Consider the following 26103-nt stretch of genomic DNA (forward strand, 5'->3'; position numbering starts at 1 on the left):
GCTCAGTGTAAATTTAGTCTGCTGTAGCTGAATACTGATCATTCAAAGCAAGAATAATCCAAGGCCACTCCACCAATGAAGCAGAAATGTGTAGAGAGGTACTGACCTTTTTGTTCATCACTTCAGTTTTCTTAAGCAGCTTTACACACCAAGTCCCATGCAGTGTGAGTTTGCAAAAATGTATTTCCTTTTTATTAAGAAAGATATTTGAAAGTAATCTGGAAAGATCAAATTGGAGATATACCCAGTTCACTCTTCTGTCAGGATAACACTGTGTCCCTTTATGGCTTCATTGACATCAGCAGGCACATCCCTCTCAAAACAAGTGTGTGATTCTCACGATACATTGAAACCAAACTGAGTAAGAACAGGTCTGTTGATCAACAGTAGGTGTGTGTAAAAATACATACTAGCATTCTGGAGCACATTCCAATTGATTGCTAAATCATAGTGAAAAATGGTCAACAGTGAAAGAACAATTTTACTTGGCATTTTATTCACTTAACAGAAACATTCACTTATCAGGTATCACTGAAGTGCAATTTACAGAACTTAGCAGCAAATTCACATATGTAAATTCAGATTTATTTTCTTTTGTTGTCTTTTGTGTTTTTTTTTTACAAATATTACAAATGTACATCCATTAGTACAGTATTGCCATTCACTCATGCGTCTTATGTACAGAATCTTCACTATAGAACTACTACTGAGCATTTTTCTCTTTGCTTCAGAAACTGCTCTATGTGGGTCACATGTGCTTTTGGGATGAGGTCCCTTCACACTGTCTCTGCACATAATGAGAAGAAGTAGATATTTAAGGTCATATTCAACCCTAGTGCAAGCAGGTACAACTCCGCTGCCTTCAATGAAATCAGCTGATGTCCACTTGCAGTGGGGACTCTGTTTGGTTCCCAATACTAAACTCATTCTGGCAGCTCAATCTAAGGTTGCATTTATGTATTTCTTTCAACAAAGGTTAATTCAGTCCTATCACACTTTAATGCTCTTAAAAATAACCAGGCATGGTGCTTTGTTGTCACAGTAGCTGCAACACCAGCCTGTGGAACTATGTGCATTAGTTGAGTTGACGTCATGCCACGACTGGAGGAGGATAAATGAGGGCAGGGAGATGTAAGGAAGAGCCACTGAGGTCTCCTGTGTGCTAGATAAGGATGAAATTGGAGAGGAAAAGAAGACATGCTTCCCCCTGCCCTGTGGATCTCTGCATGAGAAACCTTGTCCTCCTCTCTGGTTGCCCGGTGGTTTCTCTCCCTTGGTGGGAGAAGCCAGGGCTCCTGGAACCACCAAGGCCAATGTCACCTGCAGCTTGTCCTGCACATCCTGTCATGGGCCTGACCCCTGCCTGCCCACTGCCCCTCTGGGCACCTCTGCTGCCCAGATCACACTGGACATCTGCATCAGTGACAGCTGCGTTAGAGGACAGGACCATGTGGAGGTACCTGGAAGCTCCAGAAGGTGCCAAAAGTATTCTGAATGTTAACCAGAAGACCTGAAAAAGTGGTCATAGTATTGACAAAGAGGCTACCACAAGGTATTTCCATATTAGAAACATCTCAGATTTTTGGTTGTTTGTTTTTATTTTATTTTATTTTTTTTAAACTATTTCTACTCTAAGGATATTTTGTTAAATATTTTTGGTAGTTAATATGGAATGTATTATTTTGTTGGAAAGGATTCTGGAAGGGGAGAGCTTTATTTTATCTAATTTAAAAATTCTAGTTTATCACAATTGTTTTTATACAAGACACTATAGATACATCTTGTAGTTTATAATCTAAAAATAAAATCTCATCAAAATACTGTAGCTATCCTATTGTGGGCATCAATAAACAATGTATTTACTGTATATGGCTCTCCAAACATGATAAACCCTATACAAAGAGCATCTATCTTTATTGATAGGAACAGTTTCCCGTGTAAAGGAAATTACATGGAAAAATATGAGCCTTGTGTTGTTTGAAAAGTAACTCAGCTTGACAGTTCTGAGAAAATACCAAGACAATTATCACAAATCTGTAGCAGCATGTTATATACAGATTTAAAGAGAATCACAGGAATAAAAAGAAAACAGTAGTTATATACCCGCAAATCCTGTCATCTAAAACCCCCCAAAATTAGAGAAATGTACAGGGTGTTTGAAGGTTGGTTTTACAGTGGGGCTATCGAAGCTCAGTTCTCTCACAACTGTATCTTCTGCATTCTGATGAAGTTTAGGGTAGTTCAAAGATGAGATTGTATCAGACCCAACCACAGCTATGAAAAAAATATTTAACTGCCGGGTGATACTTCTCTCCTAAGTGAAAAACCTCATCTGCTTTTCAGGCTGCCGATGAGCATGAATAATAATAATAATAACACTTGGCATTTACACAGAGCTGGAATCTGAAAGCTCGTGCACTGAGTAAGACCTTACCCAAGCCTGTAGTTGCATATGCTGTGCTTATGTCAATTGGACTGTACGGGGAGGTAAAAGTCACTGCAAGAGTGTCAGAATCTGGCTTACGCTGTTGCGTATGACCAGAGCATTTTGATCCTGCCAAGTGCCTTAGGTGTGAAGCATTTAAGCATTATTATCCCCATTTGACAGCTGAAGAAACAGGCAGGAAAGAGCCGACTATCAAATGTACTCTCTCATTTGGGGATGTCTTAGTTATGGGTACCCAACCCAGATTCATGTAGCATCCTGAGCTCACACCCACTTAATTCAGAGCTGTGGATCATCAGAAGCTTGGAAATCTGATGCTCTGGGTGCTGGCTGCAGCCTGCCCAATTTTAGGCACCTACCTGAAGATCCACAGCCAAGAGCATTGTCACACCAGCCTTCAGGCAGCACAGGCTTGAATAGCCCTCTTGATAAGCATCTGCATCCTGGTTGGTGTCTAAAGGGCATGCATGATGAACTGGGTTGAGAAAAGTAAAATCTGCAGCATGCAAAGCTTGTGACCAGCATTGAAGATTTGGTGGGAAGTGGTTTGTCCAAGGCATCAGGGGGAAAACATGTAAAAACCAAGGACATCCTGACACCTGGGTTTGTGCTCAGAGCCAGCAGTGGAAAATAGAGTTTAAAAATGCTGGATATATTTCAGGTCCAAATTCCTTCTCAAAGATTTAGGCAGCTAACAGAATGATTTTTGCATAGTGGTTAGACACCTTTTATTTGTGGATGATTATGGATGCTCTGAGAGCTGCTGTCATGCTGTGTGCCCAGGGTACTTCCATCTCTGCTCACTATTTTCCATTATTCAGTGATGACTCGCACTGATTGTGTGAGGGAAAACAAACTCTAATTTCGATCAGACAGGTGGCCCACTAACACCTCAAATCAGTAATAACCAACAGCAATAAACAATGAAAAGCAGAATCTTGGTGGGGATGGCATTATAATTTGGGCAGGTACATTCTTGGGAAGGGATCATGAAAAAGCAGTTTTCTAAAGTTGAGTTCAGTGCATCAGACACATTTCTACTTATGTATTTCCAATACAGAACTAAAAGCAAATATTCCCACGGAGGTTGCTATTAAATCTCAAACTGCTTCAATTCTCTCTGCTCATGCATCCTGCCTTGCCTTCTCACCAGCTGATTTGATCCAGTTGTGTAGCAAAGATGTTGAGTGATTTACACAGTTAGTAGGAACTGATCTTGCTCTGGGGGTTTCTTCACCCAGGTGCCCAGACCAGCTTTCTGAAATGCTTTAAACAGCTGCTGCTTAACAGACTGGTATGTCTGAGCCACCAGCTTTGCCTCGCTGTACACTGATGGCATGTCTCCATGGCTTGGTACTCGTGTGCTCAGCTGCAGAACAAAAATCAGGGAAGGGGAAAAAAATCAAATAATAATAAAAAAACAACAGATGAGCCAAAAGAAACAGGAGGCTTCAGTAGCTGTATAATCTTCTTACATTTCATAAGCAAAAAACAAAATATCACTGTGCTTTGGGTGTTTGCTTTTAGTTTAACAACAAAAAAACTGGGGAGCAATAAATGCCAGTGACATGGTTTTGAGCCATTTCAAGGAGCAAAGGGGTGACAGCTGTGCCTTGGACTGGGTATAGGCAGTAGCAAATCTTGGTGTGTTCTACAAAGGTATGATGCTCCTTCTAGGTTAAGATGATTTTTAGGGGCAAAAAGGAAAAAAATGCTTTCTAGAGATCTTTAAATAATGTATTTGGTTTAACCTAGGAAGTGCAGCAGCTCAGTGCTTCCAAGTAATGCCAAGAGATAGAAGAAGGAGGGTCACCTTCCACACCCATTTACCCTTTGTAATCTGTAATTGTTGGAAATGCTGTGAAACATGCCCGGTACAGGGTAGAAATGAGGCATCAGGCTTTGTGCTGGTGTGGGAAATCCAAGTGTTCTGTTGGAGCACTGGAGTCATACACCAGGAGATACTTCACACAACACCATGTTTCCAGTGCCTCTCATCTCCCGGAAGGACACACAGGAGCGAGCACCCTTCCTTCTGCAGAGGGACTAAATAAACAGACTGTTCTGACCTGCCTGAGTCTCTACAGTGTCAAACCAGCAGTAAAGCTCTGATGTTCTACAAAAGAAACTAAAGTCTGAAAAATGCCTTGGAACAAGAAATTGGGTTAATGTCCAGTGCTTAAAGGCAGGGGAATAACACCCTGTAAGGAATGGCACTCTCAAAGCACAGCCTGGAGAGCAAACAGTGCTCTTTTCCTTCTCTCTAAACAGGAGAAATTCTGAGAGACAGATTAAAGTAGAAAGTGAACATGCTCCTTGCAATGGGCTGTGTGTGACAGCACTCCATTGGGCTGCACTGGCCCAGACAGCAAGGGAGGGCAACGCTGCCAGCCTGCATGTCACTGGGCCACAACCTGGACTGGTGGCAGTTTCTTCCCTCTGGCTGCCTCTTTGTTCCCTTTGTTCCCCAGAGGTGGATACGGATGATGTTATCAAATGCTTTGTTTTGTCATGAGCAAAGTGCCCGGTTCAGCCACAAGTTATTCCCTCCTGCTCACCCCAACCTCATCCCTGGTGTGAGCCAGATGCAGTCCAGCTCTCCTGGTCACAGTTCCAGCCATTGCCCCCGTTTTGTTCCTGTGAGGATCACTCCTGGATCTGGGACTGCTTCTTGCCCCACTTCCCATCTTCCATGCAGAAAATGGGCTGGGACTTGTGTCACTGAACTGTGATCAAGCCCTGTGCACAAAGCCCAGGTTGGTCTCTTCTGCTCCTCTCAAGGCTCAGGGTCCCTGCTAGGACAGACCACACCACTGCCTGGGATGAGACAAGTCCCATCAGACTCCTTCCCTGGGGGTCTCCAGCAGAGCAGAACAATCCTTTTAGGCTTGTCCTCAAACCTTCCCACCCTGTAGGTTCATTTGCCTTCCTTAATGACTTTATTGGTGCGAGCATCTCCAGACTTCCCTACCATTGCTCTGCCTCATTCATTTCCACACATTTCCCAATAGGAAAGAGGTTTTGGCTCTTAATAAAATAATATTTTCTTGTTTTCATCTCTCACTCTGCATGGACTGCAGGATAACTACTGGCACACCTCTTGGTGCGTCAGACCTACCTTGCCATGAAGCTTTGCCCAGCGAGTGAAGAACATGTGCTTGCAGAGCCGTGAGGGACTCCCGCAGGTCCTCTTCCCAGTTGTGGCATTGATAACCTCCAGGTCAGCGTTCCCCACAACCCAGTTCACGCTGAAGCTGGGAGATTTTCCAGGCTGCCGAGCATCCGCATGGCTAATCCCTGAAGGAAAGAAGGACACCAGTAATCTCCGGTGTTCAAAGCATTCAGAGACTGCTAGCATGTGGTGGGTTGTTGTGGCACATGAGACATCCTGGAGTGAACCTGCTGGCTCTGTGCACTGCACATACTCTTGTCACCATTGGTTAAATGTTACCAGACCAAGGACCTTGGAGAGACATAATTTAGCAATTCCTACAGATTTTTTCCACTTTGCAGGCAAACCTTTCATTAGCCTAAGGAAAGCTTTTGGATTGTAGTGTGAGCTGTTGACAACAGTGTGACAGTTTCTGAGTGAAATCTTTCAAAAAGACTTTAATGGAATAACAGGTTTTTAGAAGGGACTAAGCAGTAAAGTGCTTTTGCCCATGAGTTCCTTCAGGTGAGCTTTCCACAGTCCAGCATATTTATCTGCTATTAACTACCAGGGTCTTTGTTGTGATGGGATATCTAGATCACAGGGGAAATAAACAGGACATAAGAAAATACAAAACGTACACTTCATTATCCCAAAGAGATTATTAGATCAAAGTTAATAATGAACTTGTAGACATCACTAACTTATCCAGAATACTTTTGGTCCCAGCCTTGTGTCTGCCTGCAAGATTACTGCCCTGTACAGAAGCACAATCTCTTCAAGAGCTCGTTAGTGTCCTAACAGCAATATTTTGGCCATCTTTAAGTGAAAAATGCATCTTTTTAAATTTTAGACAGCTGCAATGTTGATGTTTGGAGTCACCTGTGGTGACTGCATGACCTTAGTGTCATTCATATGGCCAATTTTGGACACCTGAGCCACATACTGAGACACTGCCTTCATGGGTGAGATCTCCTTTGGCTCTAAATGCAGACCAGGGCTAAAAGATCAGGCATGGGTGTGTATGTGAGTTATTTTTAATCAGGTAAGCTCCTGCCTCTTTTTAACAATTTAGTGTAGCTCAGCCTTTCCATGACTCCTGTACCTTTCTCATTTCTTGCACCTGAAACCAGGGAAGGATTAGTCTTTGCAAGAAAAAAAATACCAGGAAAAAAGAAAGTGGTTGGTTTATTTTCCAGCAGAGGACAAATTCAAGGAAGTGAGCTCTGCCTTGCCCTGCTCATTAGTGCTTTTGGAGCAAAGAAGCAACACTGAGAGCTTTCACTCTGGAAAAGACAGAGTGACCTGAAGCAGTCTGAATATTTTTAAATACATGGGCATTGGGATAGGTGCACTGGGTGATGTCTCTGGATCCAGCTGTTGTGTCACTCTCTGTTAATTTCCTGCTTGGACCACTAGCCTGAAAACCTGGACAACAAAAGCCACTGTGGTGAGCAGGCAGGTGGGGACTGTGTTGGTAGGCAGAAGCTGCCTGGCACAGCCACCCCAGCACAGACCAGTGCCAGGGCTGGGTCTCTGTTTCCAAATGGCAGCTCCTGCTAGAGCCCTTGACTGCAGCAGCTCCAGACAGCTCATGGTTTGCACAGCTTGGTGGAAACTGCTTTTATCGCTCCTAGGTGGAGGGCAGCAGAGAAAGGTCCTTTGCATTTTCTGCTGAGAGAATTACAAAGAACTTTTGCAGAGAGGTAGAAGTGCTGATATGCGCTGTTCAGAGAGAAGGAGATTAAAGAAAAGACATCAAAGCCCCTCCTTTCCAAAGTGCTCCTTCTCACTTAGGGATCCCATTTTCTAAATAGATTCACACTATGAGCATCTGCTGGTCTCAGGCAGAATGGGAGGAGATGGGAGCTGGTGGGAATGCAGCACCTGTCACTGTGCTGAATGTGTTGAGCTTGGTAAGCTCCTGAAAGACACCATGAGAGAAGCAGAGGGCTGGGGAGGATCTGTGGTGGCCAGAATGTTGCCTCTGTAGGCAGCCCCTGAGTCTTGCTTGGGGCCCCTCAGCATCATGGGAAGCAATGCCAGTGAGGGATATGCTCAGTCTCTCTCCTTGCCTCCTCCACCCTGGGAGGAAGTTGCAAGAGTCAGATGGTACTCAGCACACAAAGAGAGAGAAAGGTGGCTACTGAAGGGAAAAAATTATATGGCACAACCACTTTGTACTGGTGACAAAGCTAGAAGAGCAGAAATCATCTCAGTCACTGGGACTGAACTGGCTATCGTGTGTAGAAGAGAATTACAGCTAAGTCATAACCTCATCCAGGATTTGTAAACACATTCATGTTGTATTAATACCTCTTTCAATTTTTTCCCCCCTGAGATAACAGATCAGTCTGCATCTAAAACTCCAGTTCACCTAGGCAACAGGATTTAAACTGAGAGCTTGAAAATCAGATAGCTCTGTGATGCTGTTCAAGTGCCTCTACACAGAACAAGATGCAAACAGATCAAAATCAGCTGTTTGACACTATGCACCACTCTCCGTTGAGATAGCACCCAAAAGCTCAGAGAATCTGAGTGCCAAAAAACCTGATGGCAAACACGCCACCATGCAAAGTTGCTACAGGCCACTAAATGAATAAAAATGTTGTGAAAGCACTGACAAGAGGAACAGAAGGAAAGGCTGCTCAGAGGGCAGAGCAGATTGTGGGTGCCCATCAGATGGGCACTGTGCACCCCTGCCCAGCCTGGGACCTCTCTTTGATCCTGGACTGGGATCCAGGCTTGCTCCAGTGCTTGGACACCCCTCTGGGCTGTTTTGGCTTTCATGCTTTTTCTTCATAGCTATCATATATAAGTACAAATATTTTATTAAGTAGAAGATATTTTCACATAGTTTTCCAAATGCAAGAGAAGAGGTTTTAATGAAAACACCCATGATACTCATGACAGACACAAATATAGAGCCTGGATCTATTCTCTGTTGGTTTTAAAATAATTTTTAAACACTCCTTCCATATTTTTCTTTTGATTCAATTGTTCTGATTTTATTTGGAAGGTAACATTCAAATAACTAGATTATTTTATCTTTATGTAAAAGATCCTCCTTGAAATCTACAAAACAGGGTACAACAGAATACCACAGAAACTGTAAGGAAATGAAATGTCTTTGCACAAATAATATGAATTTGAGTACAGTGGGACATGAATTGAAATCTGTTCTCATTCTCCTCTCTCTGCCAGCAAAACTTCATGCCTCTTCAGGATACCCTTTAGAACAGCCTCAGTCTCAAGAGAACAGGATATAAAAAATACACAGGGCTTTTCTTTCTTCTAAAAATACATCCAAGAGTAATCTCAGTGAATGAATGGAGTTCCATCTGGCTGGGACTGGTGTGAGTGGAAAACTTCAGTGATTATTTTTCAGTCAATCTCAGGATAACTCATCACACACCATGACTCCCCTCTCCATTGAAATGTTTGTACTGCTATGATCAAGTGACAAAATAATTGACATCCCTATAATTTAAGGATTCTTGCAATCCTTGGCTGGCCTGATCTCCGAGACAAGTGTGGGAGGTGGAGTTGCCTGGCTGAGATTGTGGAGGTCTGGACTCTAGTGCATTCAGCATGTCTTTTGCTTGGTGCTCATCTCCTTAGTCACTGGATATGCTGTCAGCACAGTTTCCCAGGAAAAAGAAATGCAGCATAAGACTCAGTTATGTAAATTTTAATCAGCATTGGCTCCCCAGGATTTGTGGGGGAGGGAAGATTACAAATAATGGCTTTAGAGACAAAAACAATGCAGACAGAGACAGACAGATTCCTCCCACTGATCCCAAGCTGAGGAAAACCCACAAACACAAGCAAAAGCAAGGAAAATGCTTTTCCAAACAGAAGTGTCTCAGAAGGTAGAAGAGAGCTCTGAAACATGCAGATACTTAAAGTGGCACAAAGGTCCCTCTGATGCATTTCTAATTGCCTTGAAATCTCTGGCAACAATTCTTGGACATACATACATACATGGGCCAAGTATGACCCATTGCTTTTACTGCGCAAGACCAGCCCAGGAAAGAAATTTCTGTTCTGTTGTGAAATCTCTTAGAAAATCCCTTACTGTCTTTTCAGCCCTCTACAGTTCAAGTGGGTTTCCCTGTACATCCTCCGGATGCAGTGAAAGTGTGTGTGCCTTTGACCTTAACCTATGGGTGCACTTATAACGAGTTAGGGCTGGCATAGGATGAGATCCACTTTCCCAGTGTGAGATGTAGAGGCTTCTGGCAGCCAGGGCTGTGTTATCACAATAACAGCCATGTTCAGGAAGATATTTCCTGACCAGTTGTGAGTCCTTTCCTCCTTACCATAACGTTGTGTGGGAAGGAAGAGGGGCCTGAGTCATGTTCATGCTGGACCAGGGCAAGAGGGACAGGTGGGGACATAGATTGGAGGGCAAGTGTGGAGCACAACTTCCTGCCTACTTGCATTGCACAGTCTTTGGCTAGCTGCACTGAAGAGTTAAAAAATAGAGATAAGCTGTACAGATAAGGATAAGCCTTCTGGCCTATTCACCTCATAACACCTACATGCACATTACACTTGCCAGATGTACTAAACAACACAGAACCTGAGAATTTCCCCAGAGGCTAAACTATCACTTCTGCCTCAGTCAAACTAATTTTGTCACAAGGATGTATTAAAAAAAGAAAAAATAGACCATGAAATAGATAAGGGATATACCAGCACTCCTCTGACTGAGGAACCTAGAGGACTTTGAAAGGCAATGGTTTACTACACTAAAGCAGCCTGATCTCCCAACTCTGTAATGCTGACATCATATTGGTGTCTCAGGGAATCCTCCCAAAACCACTTATCAAAGTCTAAAAGTGAAACAGGGATCTAATCTGATGAGAACTGGTGGCCCTTAGCACTCACATGCCTCATGAGGACCTGAAGGCATTCAAGATTTTGTGGGATTTTGCTGGGATGTGGCTGGAGAGCTATTCCTGGCTGGGGGTTAAGGAAGTGGAAGTCAGGGGGATGGAGAAGAAAGACCAGGTACCTGGGGGTAGGGACAGGGGCTGGGAAGGAGAAGTGGTGGCAGTAAGAGTAACACAAAACATAGCTGGAAAGGACAGAGGTGGTCACACAACAGGCAGCAGCCTCATCAGAGGGCAGCAATGCCTCTCTGAGGTCTGCTGGGCAGGCAAGGTCTCCTGCAAGAATGAATAGCACTTTTCTTATGGCCTTTTGCTACAAACATGATGGTTGGTCAGTGGTGAAGGAACAGGGGCTCTCAGTAAGGGATGCTGGTGGTGGGCCTGGACACAGCACCAGAGATGTCAGGGCTGGCTCTCCTGGCTCTGCACATTCATCTGTTCATGGGGTAAAGGAGAGCAGGGTGGGAGACAGTTAAACATAAAATTTACTGAAAACTTCCTTCCTGATTATTAGAAATGTTCTACTTAGCCTTAATTTCTTTTACCACTTAAAGTGTTCAGTATCCAGTGATTTTTTCCTAGTCAGTCTGTATCCACTACTGATCCTTTTTGTGGCCACTGCATACGAAAAAGGAACCAGATTTAAACACATGGTTTCTTCATTCTACAAATTTCAGGGGGAAAAAAAGAAGGCATGAGATAATGGTTTACTTAAAACCAAAAAACTTTCCTGTTGGTGGCCAGCACAATTAGTGACGGGAGAGGGGATCATCTGTCTTGCAGGCAGGTGTTTGCTTACCACTGAGAAGCAGCTGATTGCGCCGATATGAAGCTGGCAGCTGACCAATGTCTTCTATTCTATGGCTCATTACCCGGGAAAGGTGACCAGTGTGGTAGAGGCTTCCCACAATGATGCTGTGCAAGTACATGGGTTCAATGAACGAACTGAGGAGAGCACCTTGGAGCCCGAGGATGTTCCATCTGAAAAAGAAATTCAGGAGCAATAACACACATGGGTTGAGGAATGACTGCAATAGAGCCACATTGGGAAAATCAGCAAAGGCCAGAGCATGGGTTAGAGGGATGAAAGATGAAACCATTCCTGTCTCTGTCCTATGCTACATGAAGCACTGTTGGGTTATTATACACCCATGGGCTGATTCCCCCTCTAGGATGATTTTAGATTGCTGTGGTGCCATTGACTTAAGAGATGTTTTTCTGTCTTGTGTTATTGCAAACAGAGGCTTCTTATTGAGAAGTCATCTTTCTAAAAGCATTTTATATTCTATGGATATTCATTAAGCGTGTGTTTAGCAGAATTTTTTTTCTGCACCTATAATTTTTCACTTGCAATGGTAGAGCTAGAATGAGAGCGTTTGCTATACTACTGTTTGTCATACATTAATATCCTCCCCATACCATACAGCCAAGCTAACACATGATTTGGGTGTCCAAAATTCACACAAAATGCCTCACAAGCTGACATTTATTTCCACAAATGACCAAGAAGGTATGAAGACATTCATAAGAATTAAATCCTGTTAATGAATAGATAAAAACCCCCCAGACTTACACCTTTAGGAAATTAATTTGTAACCAATAGTTTGCCTGCTCTAAAGTGGAGTGATGGATATGCCTCACTCTGTTGTCATCTTAAAGGTGTAGCAGAGCAATTGTGGAAAACTTGGAGCCTTCTGTCTAGTAATGACTGAGAGCTCTATACTACTGGTGTTGCATTAGTTGCCAAAATGGTTCTGCATTTTAATAGCCTATGATTTTTTTACATCAAGCAAGGCACAAATATGACAGCATGCTTACTCTAAATTCTTCAGGAGAAGCTAATTGGTTAAAGAGTGGAAAAATTAAAAAGGGGAAAGAAATCATGATGCAGTTGTCTTCTTGGCAAACCTATTTAGCTCAGCTCATCTACCAAGAAGTTGTTCCTCATCACACAAAAGCTAACATGCTCCCTTACACTTGGATAATATTTTTATGTAAGTCAAACACTGTCAATCTGTTTGAATAGTTTTGAGTTCAGGAGTTCAAACTGAAAATGCTTCAGAAAATGTAGTTCTGGAGAGTGTATTTTGGCTCATTAAAAACCAAAACACCAGCAACAATTAGAACTCCGTAGCTGACTGAAGGAAAGAGTATGAGGTGCCTGCTATTTAAGGCATCATCCACTGGCTGCCATGCTAAATAATGTGTTTAAAGCAGAATCTCCATCAGCAGCAAGCATTACAGTGCTAATTTCTTACATCATTGTTCTTTTCATTAATTAACATTTCTCAACCGTTAGTGCAATTATTGCAGTGCCTCCATGCTGTATGTCTCTTTTCATGATTAATAAGGAGTCATTATATTTCCCTTTCCTGAAGCAGTCAATTAACATGGAATACTTTCCATTAATTACTGAATGTTTAAAACCAGCATGCCGTACCTGGAGAGCAATCTGCTCTAGGAACCTGTGACACCAATTGCTTTAAAAAGTTCTCTTTAAATTTTATTCCAAAAACACAAGCAATTTAGCTGGCTATATTAATTTGCCTCTGAAGCAGGGCTGTGAATGAGAAACATCTTTTAATCTCATGCAAGAAAAGGCAGCCATCTGGCTGCTGAGGATTTCAGAGTCAGACTCTCCCTGTCTCCCTGTGTAAATGCAGCCCATTAAAGTAATGTGTTCATCTACATAAAACTCAAATGAAATATAAAAGGTAATATTTATATACAAACAATTTAGTCCCACAATTTAAACAGTCATTGGTTTTATGAAACATTTACTTTAGTCGATCAGATTTGCATAACTTCATTTGTGGAAAAAAAAGTATGGTCATTTCTGCAAATAACATCACTTTTAAAGGAAGAACTAGCTGCCTCTGAGTAAATATCTTATCATGATGCAAAATTAATAATGCAAGCTTAAGAAACAGACTTGAATTCAGTCAACAGTATCATGCCTTCAGCCAGTCTAAGGCGAGTAAAAAAGTGAGACATATCTTTGTCCAGATGGAAACTTTTAACATATCAGTGTTGTTTTCAACATTTGACATTTTCTTAAAAAAAGCCTTGCATATTGGATTGAAGGAGAGAAAAGAAGCAGCTAAACAGAAAAACAACATATGTTCAACAATATTGGGATTTTAGCAATATGCAAATCACAAGGAATCATCTGAGCTTTATTTACCAAAATAAGGGACTGTGTTCAGATCATAAATTACAAGGTAACAATGACTATTTAATTTAAATTCTTCACAAGGAACTTGTCTTTTCTTTAGAGATATTTCTCTGCCTAATTCTGGGCATATTCATCCTAGTGTAAAAAGAGATTTGAATGTCGACGGAATTACATAATTGGAAACCATTAAATAGTCATGATCAGGTAACCCACTATGTATTGAAAGCATTCCATAAACATGAATTAATCCTTGCAATGCTGCTGGAAGGTAGTATCATTTTTATACCCTGGGGAATCAGGGCAGAAAGGCAGAATGATCTGCTGAACTCTGCTTGAGTTCATGGCTTCTGGAGGCAATAGCTATTCCTTGGGACAATCTTGTTTTCCTATTCCAAAAGAAGGCACAGGCAGATGCAGGGAGCGATGCAGCTTCTGTATCAGCCAATGGTGGGGTTTGACTCCAAGGGTGTCAAACTGGAAGACAAACTGGACATTGGAGCCACACTAAAAGCATATGGGAGAAGAAACTTGACAAAGACTACAGGACACAAAAGCAAGTCATGCCTGATGGGTAGAATGTGGTTCAAAAAGAGGCTGCCCCAGAACCAGGCAGCATCCTAAGGCAGGAAGCACAGAGAAATTAGGGAAGGTGCTGACACTGAGAAGGCAGTACTTGGTGGGTACTGCTTGCCAGGTCTCTTGAGCAATGCCAGGGCTGATGTCCACCATGGTGGTGAGAATGGGAATGAGGGTGGTGGCACTGCCACCTATACAGTGGTCAATTCCCAGTTCAACACAGCACTTGTTTAGCAGCATCCAGTCAGAGGCAAGGGATGAAGAAGCAGAGAGCTTTGTTTTCCAATCCAGCCACGGTTTGTCAAAGTGTTTAAGACAGTTGTTTCTCTCTGGAAAGCAGCCCCGAGCATGTGTGTGAGTCCCACTAAGTCAGAACAAGTCCTAGGAAAGGAGAGGTCTTGTGCTGAGCTGCCAAAACTTGTGCCGCTGCTGTTGTCCTTCAGAGCACAGTAAAAGCACATTAATGATGGGAGAAATTTTCACTTTCTCATTCTGCTGCTGTTCTGTAGATATAAAGGCCTGCCTTGGAGGGCAGCCAGTTCAGTATTGTGCATAAACAATAGATTTAACTGACAAATATTTGGGGGAAGGTCTTTTATTATCCTGTGTATTGTTCATCCCTTGACCAACAACATGGCTAATGTACTGACTCGGTCCTTTGATATATGAATATGTATGGGATTATTTGTAGGTAGATGATAGGAAAAGATCCATCTGAGCAACAGTGAAACTATCAATAAGAGTGTTCATTTTGAAGGAGCTATTTCTCTGTAGCCTAATTTTGGTCCATGAAAGTAGCTGTGTTCCCATTTGTAACAAAGTGCTCTCTTCAAATATGGCTTTTCAAAATAAAATTATTATTCAAAACAATGCAGTGTTACATTTTGGGTTCTCAATATATCAAAGTGACTTTTCTCATTATGAGGAAATACGCTGGATCATTCTGAATTTTCCTAATTGTGCAAGATTTTAAGGGCTGTTTTCAAGGACACGAATCTCTCTAATAACCTATATGCTATGTGTTTTGTAATAAACCTTCCAATAAAGTGAAAATCAACCCCCTGCTCCCATAGTCACAGCTTTTATTTAAACCCCCCCAAATCTTCAGCAAGCTGGATCAATAAAACTGAGTGACTCCCCTTTTCGCTCAAATATGGAGCTTTAGGTGCTGTAAATGGAAGGAAAGTATACCCTTGCTTTTGTTCAAACAGCAGATATTACTGCACTGTTTACAAAGACAAAATCCTGCGTCCAGTTTTCAATATAGATAATCCTTGAATAAATATATTTTTGCCTGTTTGTCAATCACAGAAATGCCAGCGACAAGCTGGGAGGCATCCCAGAGCAGGCAGCCTTTCTTTAATTAAATGCCATGCTCCCCCAGTCCTCGACATGCAGTGGGCTGGGGGTGAGACCCTGTAGAGCCCCTGACAGCTCCCATGTTCCTGACAGCTGAGGAGCACCAGTGAGGTGTGCATGGAAATGTGTCCCCACATCATAACCACAGCACAGCCTCCACATGCTGGAGCATCACCTCACCATGTGAGTTGTCTATGGCCCCTCCTTGGGATGAACAGAAATATGGATGATAAAAATACTGAGGATTTGGAGGCAAACCTGTGGTGATACAGAGAGTGCAGCCTTGCTTAGGTCAGCACATGGTTTCTTGCCTGTTGGTGAGACGTGGTGTGACATCTGGAGTTCCTTTGGCGGGTGTTTCTAGCATTGGTTTGCACATAGAGTTGCTCAGAGCTGAAGACTGACATGCTCTTGCCCTCAAACCACTTTGAAGCTGAGATGTGGAGGAATTCACATGATACTGCGAAACATGTCAGACAACTATGTCCATCTGCCATTGATGCTCAGAGACTGAAGTGTTTCCTTGGGACCTTTGGAAACCTTGCCCATTAAAAAAAACAGCTGATGAATTTCAAAGCGTATTTCGTTAAGGCTTTTTATAAAAAACCTTTTTCTTTTTCTTTTTCTTTTTCTTTTTCTTTTTCTTTTTCTTTTTCTTTTTCTTTTTCTTTTTCTTTTTCTTTTTCTTTTTCTTTTTCTTTTTCTTTTTCTTTTTTTTCTTTTTCTCTTTCTTTTTCTTTTTTTTGTGTTTTTTTTTGTGTTTTTTTTTTTTTTTTAGTAATTATTAAGAGCTTTAATTCTTATCCACTTGGTGTGTTGTTAACCTATTGTACCACAGTTTCTATTACCAATATTTCTTGCTATGCTTCACACAACATAAATTGTTATTCAGGGTGGCCTATGCTCAGCAGAACACCTGTGGTGTCCCTATTTATATGACCATTTAGCTATTATTGGTTTGGAAACTGGAACTAGTGCATTAGTTTTTGATCTGTATTTTAACAGTGGGTGGTTTATATATGTTTTCTGGAACATACCTTGTGGTGAAAGATTGAAATTGAACTCTCAGTCACACAGAAAGGGGTTAAGAGAGAAAATGACAAACTATGTGCACAAATCATCTCTAATTGAAGATCTAGCTGTGTTAATTGATTTTCATTTGCATTAATATGCAGCCTTTGAAGTAGCTTTACTTAAGAGTTACCTTGTCAGGCTCAGCCTTCTGTTAACAATGGCTGTGGTCGACAGGCTAACACTAAAATAGATCTAAGAATGCCAATTTCTAACACTGACTTCTAGTCTTGCAATTTTATATGCTACATTTAAATAGAGCTTAATGTGCTAACTCATAAAATACTGCTTCAGACCCCCACTGCTAAATCCTGAAACAGTGCCTTAAGGCTGCATTATGTTGCAATGCTCAGAACATATTCTCAGTAAGATTCTTTCCTATTCTTTAGCTTGTGGGCCCAAATAATCCACAAGCCTTAGCCATGGCAAATGGATAGACTGCCCATGATACAATGCAAAGTTTGGAGCTCCGTTGTTACTGTTTCTGTGGTTTTGTAGGTGAGGTATAATTTAGATGTTCAAGGTTTTATTTGACTTCCGGGCTTAATGTCACTTTTTTTTGCGAGGTATGAGGAAGTGGATGACCGTTAACCTGGTGGCAAGAAATTACACAGGCTTTTAAAGGTGACCTTTTGAGAAGTGGCAGTAAGAAAACAATTTTAAGGCCAGAGCTTACAAAACAAACACTGAATCCTGGCTTTTATGTGCTGTATAAAGACAGTGTTTGTGAGGATTGTTCCCTTCAAATCCTGTAATACAGAAAGTACATTCCTCAGCCTGCATCCTGCCAGGGGACTTTTGAAAGAGTACCAGTGTCACCGTTCATGCATTTACAAATAAGTTTATATACTGTTAGTGTGTGTAGATGCAAGTTTGCTGCACAGAAGGCTGGTCATTCTCCAAAGTAAACACACCAGTCAGACATCCAATGAACGTGAATGTGCTCTGCCCCGACCACAGTGTGAGGTCACCAGTCTCCTTGCTAAGGTCTATCAAGGAAGAATATTTGGGTAAGAGTATTGCAATACAGAACTCTGGGACACCCAGATGAGAACTAATTTATAGAATAATCCTTTAGTGCTGAATACTTGCACCAAGATTCTCCAAGTAATTTGCACACATGGTAGTGGAGGTGTTGTGGGGACATGGGACCTTGGAATGCTGGTTTATGCCATGAGTCTATTGTGCTGAGGAGGGCTGTTGTGGCCTCCTCCATGTGCTCCCAGCACTATTGCAATTCTCTACCACACCACGGGCAATGGCAACCACTAAACCTTTCTGTGAGGAGAACACCCTGCTATTTTGGATTGGTTGACACTGGGAGAAATAATTTCACCAGTTTTCTGCATGGAAGAAGAAGAGACCCAGGTGCTGATAATGACATGTATAAACCATAGAGCATAGAAGAGCATAGAACAGGAAACTTTATACAGAAGGGAGGTGAGTGCTGTCAAATCCAGGGCATGGTGGGCCTAGAGGATGAGCCATGGTGGAAAGAGACTGGTCTGAAGCTCAGACAATGTTACCTTGAGTCAGAGGACAAAGTGTATGAAAAGGAAGGCAGTTTCTCTACCCTGTGACAGCCTCTGAATTTCCCCTACAAGCTGTCCAGAGGGTGATGGACTTAAGATAACTGCACAATTCTTTGATATTTTGTCCAGTATTTCATATTTCTTCTGATGGAGGAAGAAGAAGTAGAGACATTTGGAAATTATTGTTTTATATATGCAATCATTTGATTGTGTGAACTGTCACCTGCAAATCTGGCATACATGCACACACTGTGTGCTGTGGGAAGGCAGCACAGCTGTGCAGCAGGGAGGAGAGGCTCAGCCCTAGGCAGGGTTTATGCAACTGCAGACCATGTCACTGAAGGGGACACAGACAGTCAGTGTCCTTGAGGCCCCGGGGCACCAAAGGTGTGTTGCAAATCCCACCCCTGCATCTGGGGGAAACCTGAGCAGAAGTCAGTCCTGAACATTTATGAGGATCAGAGAAAGAATACAGTGCTGAGCTTTCCCAGTGTTTGGTTACTGTGTTTAGATTATTTAGATCCTTGAAGAGGACCTGAGCTCTAGAGACACCCATCTTAATTTCTCCCTAAATGTGTGTGTTTGTGTGAGTGTGTTCATGCCTGTGTGTGTATGTGTGTGCACATGACAATTTTCCTCCAAACATTTGTCTGCACCCAAATAGCAACTGCAGAGACTTCAGCAGCAGCAGCATTAACCTTGCACTGACCTTCTAATGAGCAAGGTATGAGCTGCTCCTGCATCCATCCTTAGTGTGAGAGAGGGAGATGAAAAGGAGTTTAATTTGGCCCATTGTATGAATGGGTTTGGTGTCCCAAAAAGCCTAAATTCTCTTACGGATGTTGACATAAAGGTTTTAATATAGGTTATGATTAGCATCAAGAAACTATTAAATGACATAAATTTTTCTGCAACAGATGATCATTTTCAAATTTATTTTCCTCATGTTATTGCTGCTTTTCCACAAGTGTATACAGTGTACATTACAGAGGAAAATGAAGGTCAAAAGGTGTTCATGTAATTAATAAACTATGGATCTAAAGAATGTGGTTTAATCCAAAATTCTATGGCACTGAGGGGCTGAACTCACTTCAGCTGCTATGTGAGGTTCACAGAAGTTGTGAGTGTAAAAGCTGACACTCTCTTAGGGTTGTTTGGGGATTCACAGAGCCCAGACTTTAAATTTACACATATAAATGCATAGGTTTTAAAGCCAGAAGAAACCAACAAGATCTAGTCTGACCTCCTTTATAATGCAGTCACAGAATTTCACCTCGTAATTCCCTGCCTGAGCCAAATAACATGACTATTCATGCCAGAAGAGCTTGTGCTTTAATTCAGTGAGGGAAAAGGTATGATACCAGGCTGTTTATCCTGCAATCTCAACAAAGCCACAGAGCCCAAATAATGCATATCAAGCATCAAATTCTCTCAAACTTGTGGTGATAGTAATAAAAATTGCTAAATGTCTTTGAATAACAAATAAATCTGATTAAATCACCCTCTGCTTACAGCTATCCTGTGAGCAAGAAAGAACATAAATTGTTAGATACGTGATTTATAGAACACTATTTGCTTTTCTCAGTTACTCTCTGTGTTCTTGGGTCTTTGATATTCTGATAGCAATGTCCTTTGCAAATAATGCAAAATGATGTATATTTTAGCAGCTACTGGCTAGATTCTCAAGAGGAAACATTCTCTAATATCCCAGTGCTCCTGAGGGACTTTTACAAGCAATAAAATCCAAAGTATACAAGACAGATTTTTTGTCAAATCTCACTTATACAAATATGAATTCCAGCTTCAGAGATCTCTTTTTTTTTTCTCATTACAAGATAAGCCCAGATGATGTGCAACTAGATTCCTGCATCTTGCAGACATTTGGAGAGTCAGCTACCTATGTGGTAGGGCAAATATTTGGCATCTGAAGTGTTGGCACAGAAATCACCCACTGATCTCTTCAGTGGGGCAGGAGTTGGAAAGAGCCCTAACACAGAAATCCCCTTGTCCACTGAACTGCTTTCCTGCCTGTACTTTCTATGATCAGAAGGGAAGAAGGCAGAAAACAGTCCTGGATGTGCTGATACAAAAGTTGGTTGAAGAAACCTTTGATTTTGCCCCCTACAGGTGAGGATAATAATTATAAAAAGTCATCATAGATGACATTTAATGTGGTAAACTGAAATTTGGGATAACGTACAATGCAAGTGCCATATCCCCTTTTCTCCACCTCTTCTGTAACTGTCCCTTACTGGTGAGAGTAAACATTTGCTGTTTAAAGCTGGGAATAATGATTGCTGATTTTTTCTTGTTTGGTTGGCTTTGTTTAGGACAATCCCAAGCTCACTTGAATTACTGTGCAAATAAATAATAAAACTTGCAGTAATTTGTACAATAATGAAATAAAAATATCAATGATGAGAACTGCAAGACTTTTTTATCTTGGAAAAACTTCGTGGTGGATTCATTTTTTCTTCACAGACTTTAATGCTGTTTGGATGTGTGGCAACAAGGAAAAGATTCACTGAAAGTGCTTAGCAGATGTGCTTGGAGAAAACCCAGCTCCTGACACTGTGCATTACTGTCTACATCCCCATCAATTGTGAATGTAACAGTGTTTGCAAAGCTGATATACAATTCACTAGCTGATGACATTCAAAACCACAGAGAGTGCAGCATTTCTATTCTTGAACTTAAATTTGTTTAGTTTTTTGAGTCCATATGAATCTGAATTTGGAAAACCTAACTGCATCTGAAAACAGTGCAGGGGACCCACTGAATACAGCTTGTGTTTTCTATTATCTCCTTATGAATAAATGAAAACATTACAGCAGAAGTTGCTCTTTATCCTTCATGCAAACACAATAGTTGTGATGATTACACTTAGCAGAGGGTGGATTTTCTGACTGGTAGTATTTTCATTTGCTGCTTCACTTCTATACTTTTGTGCCAAAATGGAAGGCTTTGTTAAGCCGACAGACTAATTTAGCTTCAGTAGGTCATATAAAGCTAAGAGCAGAATTTATGCATTTGCATTAAATAAAATATTTATGCTTTTCTTAAAGATTATGTTTATATTGACCTTTAATAATTGGGCCAAATTCTTGGGGGATATGACTTAAGTGAATTCTTAGTCATGATGTTTCAGCAGAGAATTTGATCATAACATTTACATATTTATAGCTATTGTGTGATGTAATTTACATGTGGAACTGGACTATAGCTAATGCACATAATATGTATATAATTATGAACATAATTATACATATATGTATAGATATATACTAATAATGTAGTAAGTAAGAATCCAAGGGCACACACTTTGATTTTGGTTTGTGATAGCTGTCATTTGCTATTAGCCAACACCCTAAATTGAGAATGGTGAATGTGTTTGCATTTTATGTGCCACCATGGAATAATTATGAAATATTTATTATATGGAAATTATTCTTCATAAACATATGTTGTATTTACAGGATGGAGCAGAAATTTGCAGAGGGGCCTTCAAGGACATTCAGAATAGTAGGAATATTCCCAGCATCTTATAGGTCACTTCATCCAATTGGGTGCAGATGAGCTAAGTTTATCTGTATGATGGTTGGTTTGCAAGTTTTGGGGTAAATGATCCAAGAACAGCAGACTGGATGTACTTTATTTGCACAGTGAAATTCCTTTGGCAAAAAAACCTGCAAAGAGAGTTTATATTTTTTCACACTGTAATAAGCAACTAACGACCCACAGAGAATTTGGGAAAATGTCCTATTTACATTCCGTCCTATTTATACGGTCTGTTTTTGCATACAAAGGAGGTCTTTGTTTCCACAGGGCTTGTCATCACCTGCTAGATATTTCCCACCAGTCACCATAGTCCTCTGTGGCATCAAACTTCATTTCCACTTGTAAAGACTTTTGTGCTGTATATAGATCACATACCTGGCAATTTTGTCTGTACAGGACATGGTGATGAGCTGCTCTCCCAGCAACACTCCGTCCCACGTCTGTGCTGCGTTGTGACACCGGACAGGTATGGTTCCTTCCCCAGACTCGATCTTTGTTCGGAGGTGCCCACGGTATTTTCTCACTATGTGCTTGCTGCTGTTCACTGGGCAAAATAAACACAAGGATGACAATGATTAAATGTTTCTAGAAAGAACCTGAGAGGCTGTGGTCATGTCATAGCTTGCATTTGCAGAACCACCTGTGGAGGTCCTTTAAATTGGATGCAAAATTAGATGAGATTACAGCCCAAGAAAGAAGCACAGTGCAGAGAAGAAGATACTCCATAGCATGGTTGTCTTTTCACATCAATCAAAACTTACATACAGTGCACACAGGGCTCATGTTCCCCTTCTATTTCTCTTATATGTTTAAAAGGAACACAGGTGCTCTGTTTTTAAAGAATAAGTACAATTTCTTGTTTTAGGATTGAGCAGTAATGGAGGAATAGTTGAAAAAAACTTGGTTCAATGAGTATCATCAAAGACTCAGCTGCGTGATGCCAACCAACCCAATACTTTACTGCAATAATCAGTGACATTTCCTGAATGATTTCAGAACTGAAGTTTTGATTTGTTATCACAAAATTTCTTTGAAAATTCTGAAAAGATAAAGGCTTATACTCTGGATCAAAAGCAAATCAAAACTTTCTAGTTATTCACTGCTTGCTGAAATACCTTCAACAGTTTCCCTGAAATGAGATACCCTCCTGCCTTGTGCTATATCAAAACCTTTTATCACTTCAGTGATATTACATATTTGAGCGCAAGGCAGCTGCCTCTGGAGTGGCACAGGGTAGCTAATGTACTTGTCCTGCACTGCAATGAACTGAGTCCTGCAGATACGCAGTAAGTACAGAAGATAATCACATTTCAAAAGTACTTCACCTTCATTTTTATGAAAAGAGAAAAACTGAAGTTCATTATAAAAATCACTCTTACCATCCTTACACTGTTACTTTACCCTGGGTATTTTGGTTGTAAAAGAATAGCAAGGACTAGTAAGGAAATCCTTTGGGTCTGTGCTCATTACTTTACCCTTAGAGGGCTTCACCAGAGGACATCCCCCTCAGGCAGACCTTTCAATTTCCCTCTAGCCCAAAGGAAAATAACCAAAGGCAGTACATGATGGCCTTTCCCTTGTGTTCAAGGAAAAGGAGATCTGTGTCTACAGACATGAGGCTTTTTTCCATATTTCCAGCTGTTCAGTGTATTTTTCCATGCCTGCCCCTCAGCTGTACCAGGTGGTTTCTGCTTGTGAAGGTGATGCTCCTCAGCCAAAGGTGATGCTCCTCAGTCCTCGGTAGCCTACAGGGCTGCCTGCATTCCTAGCACTGAGTAACACCAGTGTGCCAGAAGTTGTGGGGCTGATGGAACCTCTGGCCATGAGCAGATGGCTCTTTGCATGCTCCCCAGCTACCCACTCCTCCCCTCTCTCATCTTTGTACTGTCTTCTCTTTGTATGGCTATTGTCTGTGCTGTGAGCTCTGGTGGAAGCAATGGATTAACTTTGGCTGCCAATGGATGATTTGCAAAAAGGGAATGGGAAAATAAATTGCTTCAGCCTACTGGGATTAGCAGAGGCAGCAAACACACATAGAACAGCAAAGTCAGCTGTGGCCTGCCAGCAGACATGTGACTGGGCCTCCATTGATAAATCATTGCCTCTTCACTTCATTCCTGCTTTTTTAAAATTTAAGATGGATGTGTGTGTGCTAGCAGTGGGCTGGACTAGGAATCAAATGATTGGTTGGCCATGGTCAAAACTGATTTCCACCCAAATTCAGGCTCCATCATATCCAAAATATTTGCACATACTGTAGAGTTTGTTTGTGCTGCTACAGGATCTGAGTTTGGGGACCAGCGGTTGTTGCACTGCCATCTCCATCAGCTGCCACATCACCGTAGGGGATGTGGGGGGTCCTTGTGTCCAGCTGTCAGAGAACACCTCACAAAGTGAGACACTGCAGTAACAACCAGACTTGGAGCATTGCGGCTTTGTAAACTTTAGATACAGGAGAAACTGGGAAGAACCAATGGACAAATAAAAAATTCAATAAGCAAAAATGCCAAAGTCTCATGAATGTCTCAGATCCCTCTGCTCTCAAAATACCTGGTTGTGCCAACACTGTCAGGAAACCATTGTCATGACCATGTGTGCTGATTCTTTTGACATCCCTCTTGTCTGGGATGCCTACTGCAGTATCACTCAGAGGATGTTCTTTGGATAGGATTAACTATCTGGGAACTGGTCCATATTTTTCTTGAGACTCTGTGGGGAAACATTTTTTAAAAACTTGAAACAGTGGTGAGCAGCACTTTTTATTATTAAACCACAGAGTCGAGGGAAAGGTACCATGAAATTTGGACAACAAAAGTAGAAAGTGATCACTTCTGGTTAGCAAACACATCTAGCTGAGCAACGGTAAGAAATGTGTAACAAAACCATTTTGCCTTTGTCTGCACATCCTGAGAACTTATGGCACGGCAGAGCTAGATCTTTGCCAGGGAAGCAGTGAAGAGTGACTCAAGAGGCTATTGCTGTTTCGTCTGGTAGAAACTTTGACTTTAAGCAAATCAGTTCTCTTTTCCTAAGCTTTCCCACAGGTATAATGAAGATAATGATGCTTATTTCTTATGCAAAGTCATTTAAAGGTACTGCTCAACAACTATTTATGAAAACCAGATGCTATTCTTTCAGTCAGGATCTACCGCAGGAGTCCAGCTGCTGGAAATCCCTCAGGACAAAATGAATTTTTAGTGTTTCTTCATTTTTTGTATTTTAAGAAAAATAATTTTCCTTGTTACACTTTTCTCTTCCCATTTTCCATCTCTCTATATTCTTCTTGCTTTTGCAGCTCCTACTCTGATCCTCCCCTGTAGGTCCCTTGATCTCCTAGATTACTGTGTTTTTCAGGCAGTTCACCACGTTGCTACACCCACATTTCGCATACATGCAAAGGGACACATAACTGCTAGGGATTTTTAGTGATTGCAGTGTGATATGAGTATCCCATCATTTATGTAACTTTCACTGTATAAATGTTACTGAAGTGAGGGGCAAAGCATCCCACAATATGTTGGCAGAGATAAGGAATCAGTTCAGGGGAAGAAACAGCAGCATCCCTGCAAACAACTGTTGCACACTTGGATAATTTGAAGCATGGGCCAACAATTTTTGGGGAGAGGGATCTGAAACACTTCTTCTGTGAGTTTGAGGGGGTCTGCTTATTTAATTTTTCATTTGTCTATCTGATTTCAGTTTCCCTTGGGACTGAAGGAAGTACAAAGGCCAAAGCACTCCATGTCTGGTTGTTCTCAAGAGCATCCTCATCCTGGCCTGAAAGTAACCGAAACTAAACAATAAAGTTTTTAAAGACATTTAGAAAGTGCGTGCAAGTGCACTGATCATCTCAGGTTTTGAGTGATTATATTAACTCAGCTCTGTGTAAACTTTGCTTCCTGTCATGTGTGTGCTGCTCATGGTGCAGCCGAGGAGTGGATGGAGTGGGCTGATAGGATTCAGGCAGCTCTGGCCAGTGCACACGCACCCCAGAATACACTTCCACAGCTCTGATAAGGGGTTTTAGCTGCTCAGCTCCTACTAAATTCAATGAATAGGGTGTGGCATAAACCTCGTGCCGTACTGCCTGTCTCAGGCTGCTCACAATGTTGGGATAGCTGGCACACATGCTCCAAAAGATCAGCTGTGGCATTTATATAAAATACTAATAACCCAAAGCTCTGAGTACTTTCAGATTGCCAATGATTAAATAAATCCAGATCTGCAATTGGAACACACTACATTCTTTTTTAGCATGTCATTAAGTAGCACAAGAAAATACAAATATTGAACAAAGGAAAAGATGAGGCTCTGTGAGTTTTGCACTGAAACTGCAG

At 41.5% G+C, this 26103-nt stretch overlaps 1 protein-coding gene across 2 annotated transcripts in view; it reads right to left on the reverse strand.

Annotated features, from left to right (window-relative positions):
- Positions 1-318: 318 nt before the first annotated feature.
- Positions 319-26103, reverse strand: part of ADARB2 (adenosine deaminase RNA specific B2 (inactive)) — a 306026-nt gene continuing 280241 nt past the window's right edge. The window contains exons 7-10 of one of the 2 annotated variants that reach the window (XM_071560806.1): positions 22142-22310; positions 11295-11476; positions 5565-5743; positions 319-3815 (exon numbers count right to left, since the gene is read on the reverse strand). In XM_071560806.1, the coding sequence (XP_071416907.1) occupies positions 3639-3815; positions 5565-5743; positions 11295-11476; positions 22142-22310 (707 nt within the window). In that variant the 3' untranslated portion in view covers positions 319-3638. Of the gene's footprint in view, positions 3816-5564; positions 5744-11099; positions 11160-11294; positions 11477-22141; positions 22311-26103 lie in introns of those variants that run through there. The other variant, XM_071560807.1, reaches the window with a different exon arrangement.

This window comes from Pithys albifrons, chromosome 7, assembly GCF_047495875.1.
Source record: "Pithys albifrons albifrons isolate INPA30051 chromosome 7, PitAlb_v1, whole genome shotgun sequence".
NCBI lineage: Eukaryota > Metazoa > Chordata > Aves > Passeriformes > Thamnophilidae > Pithys > Pithys albifrons.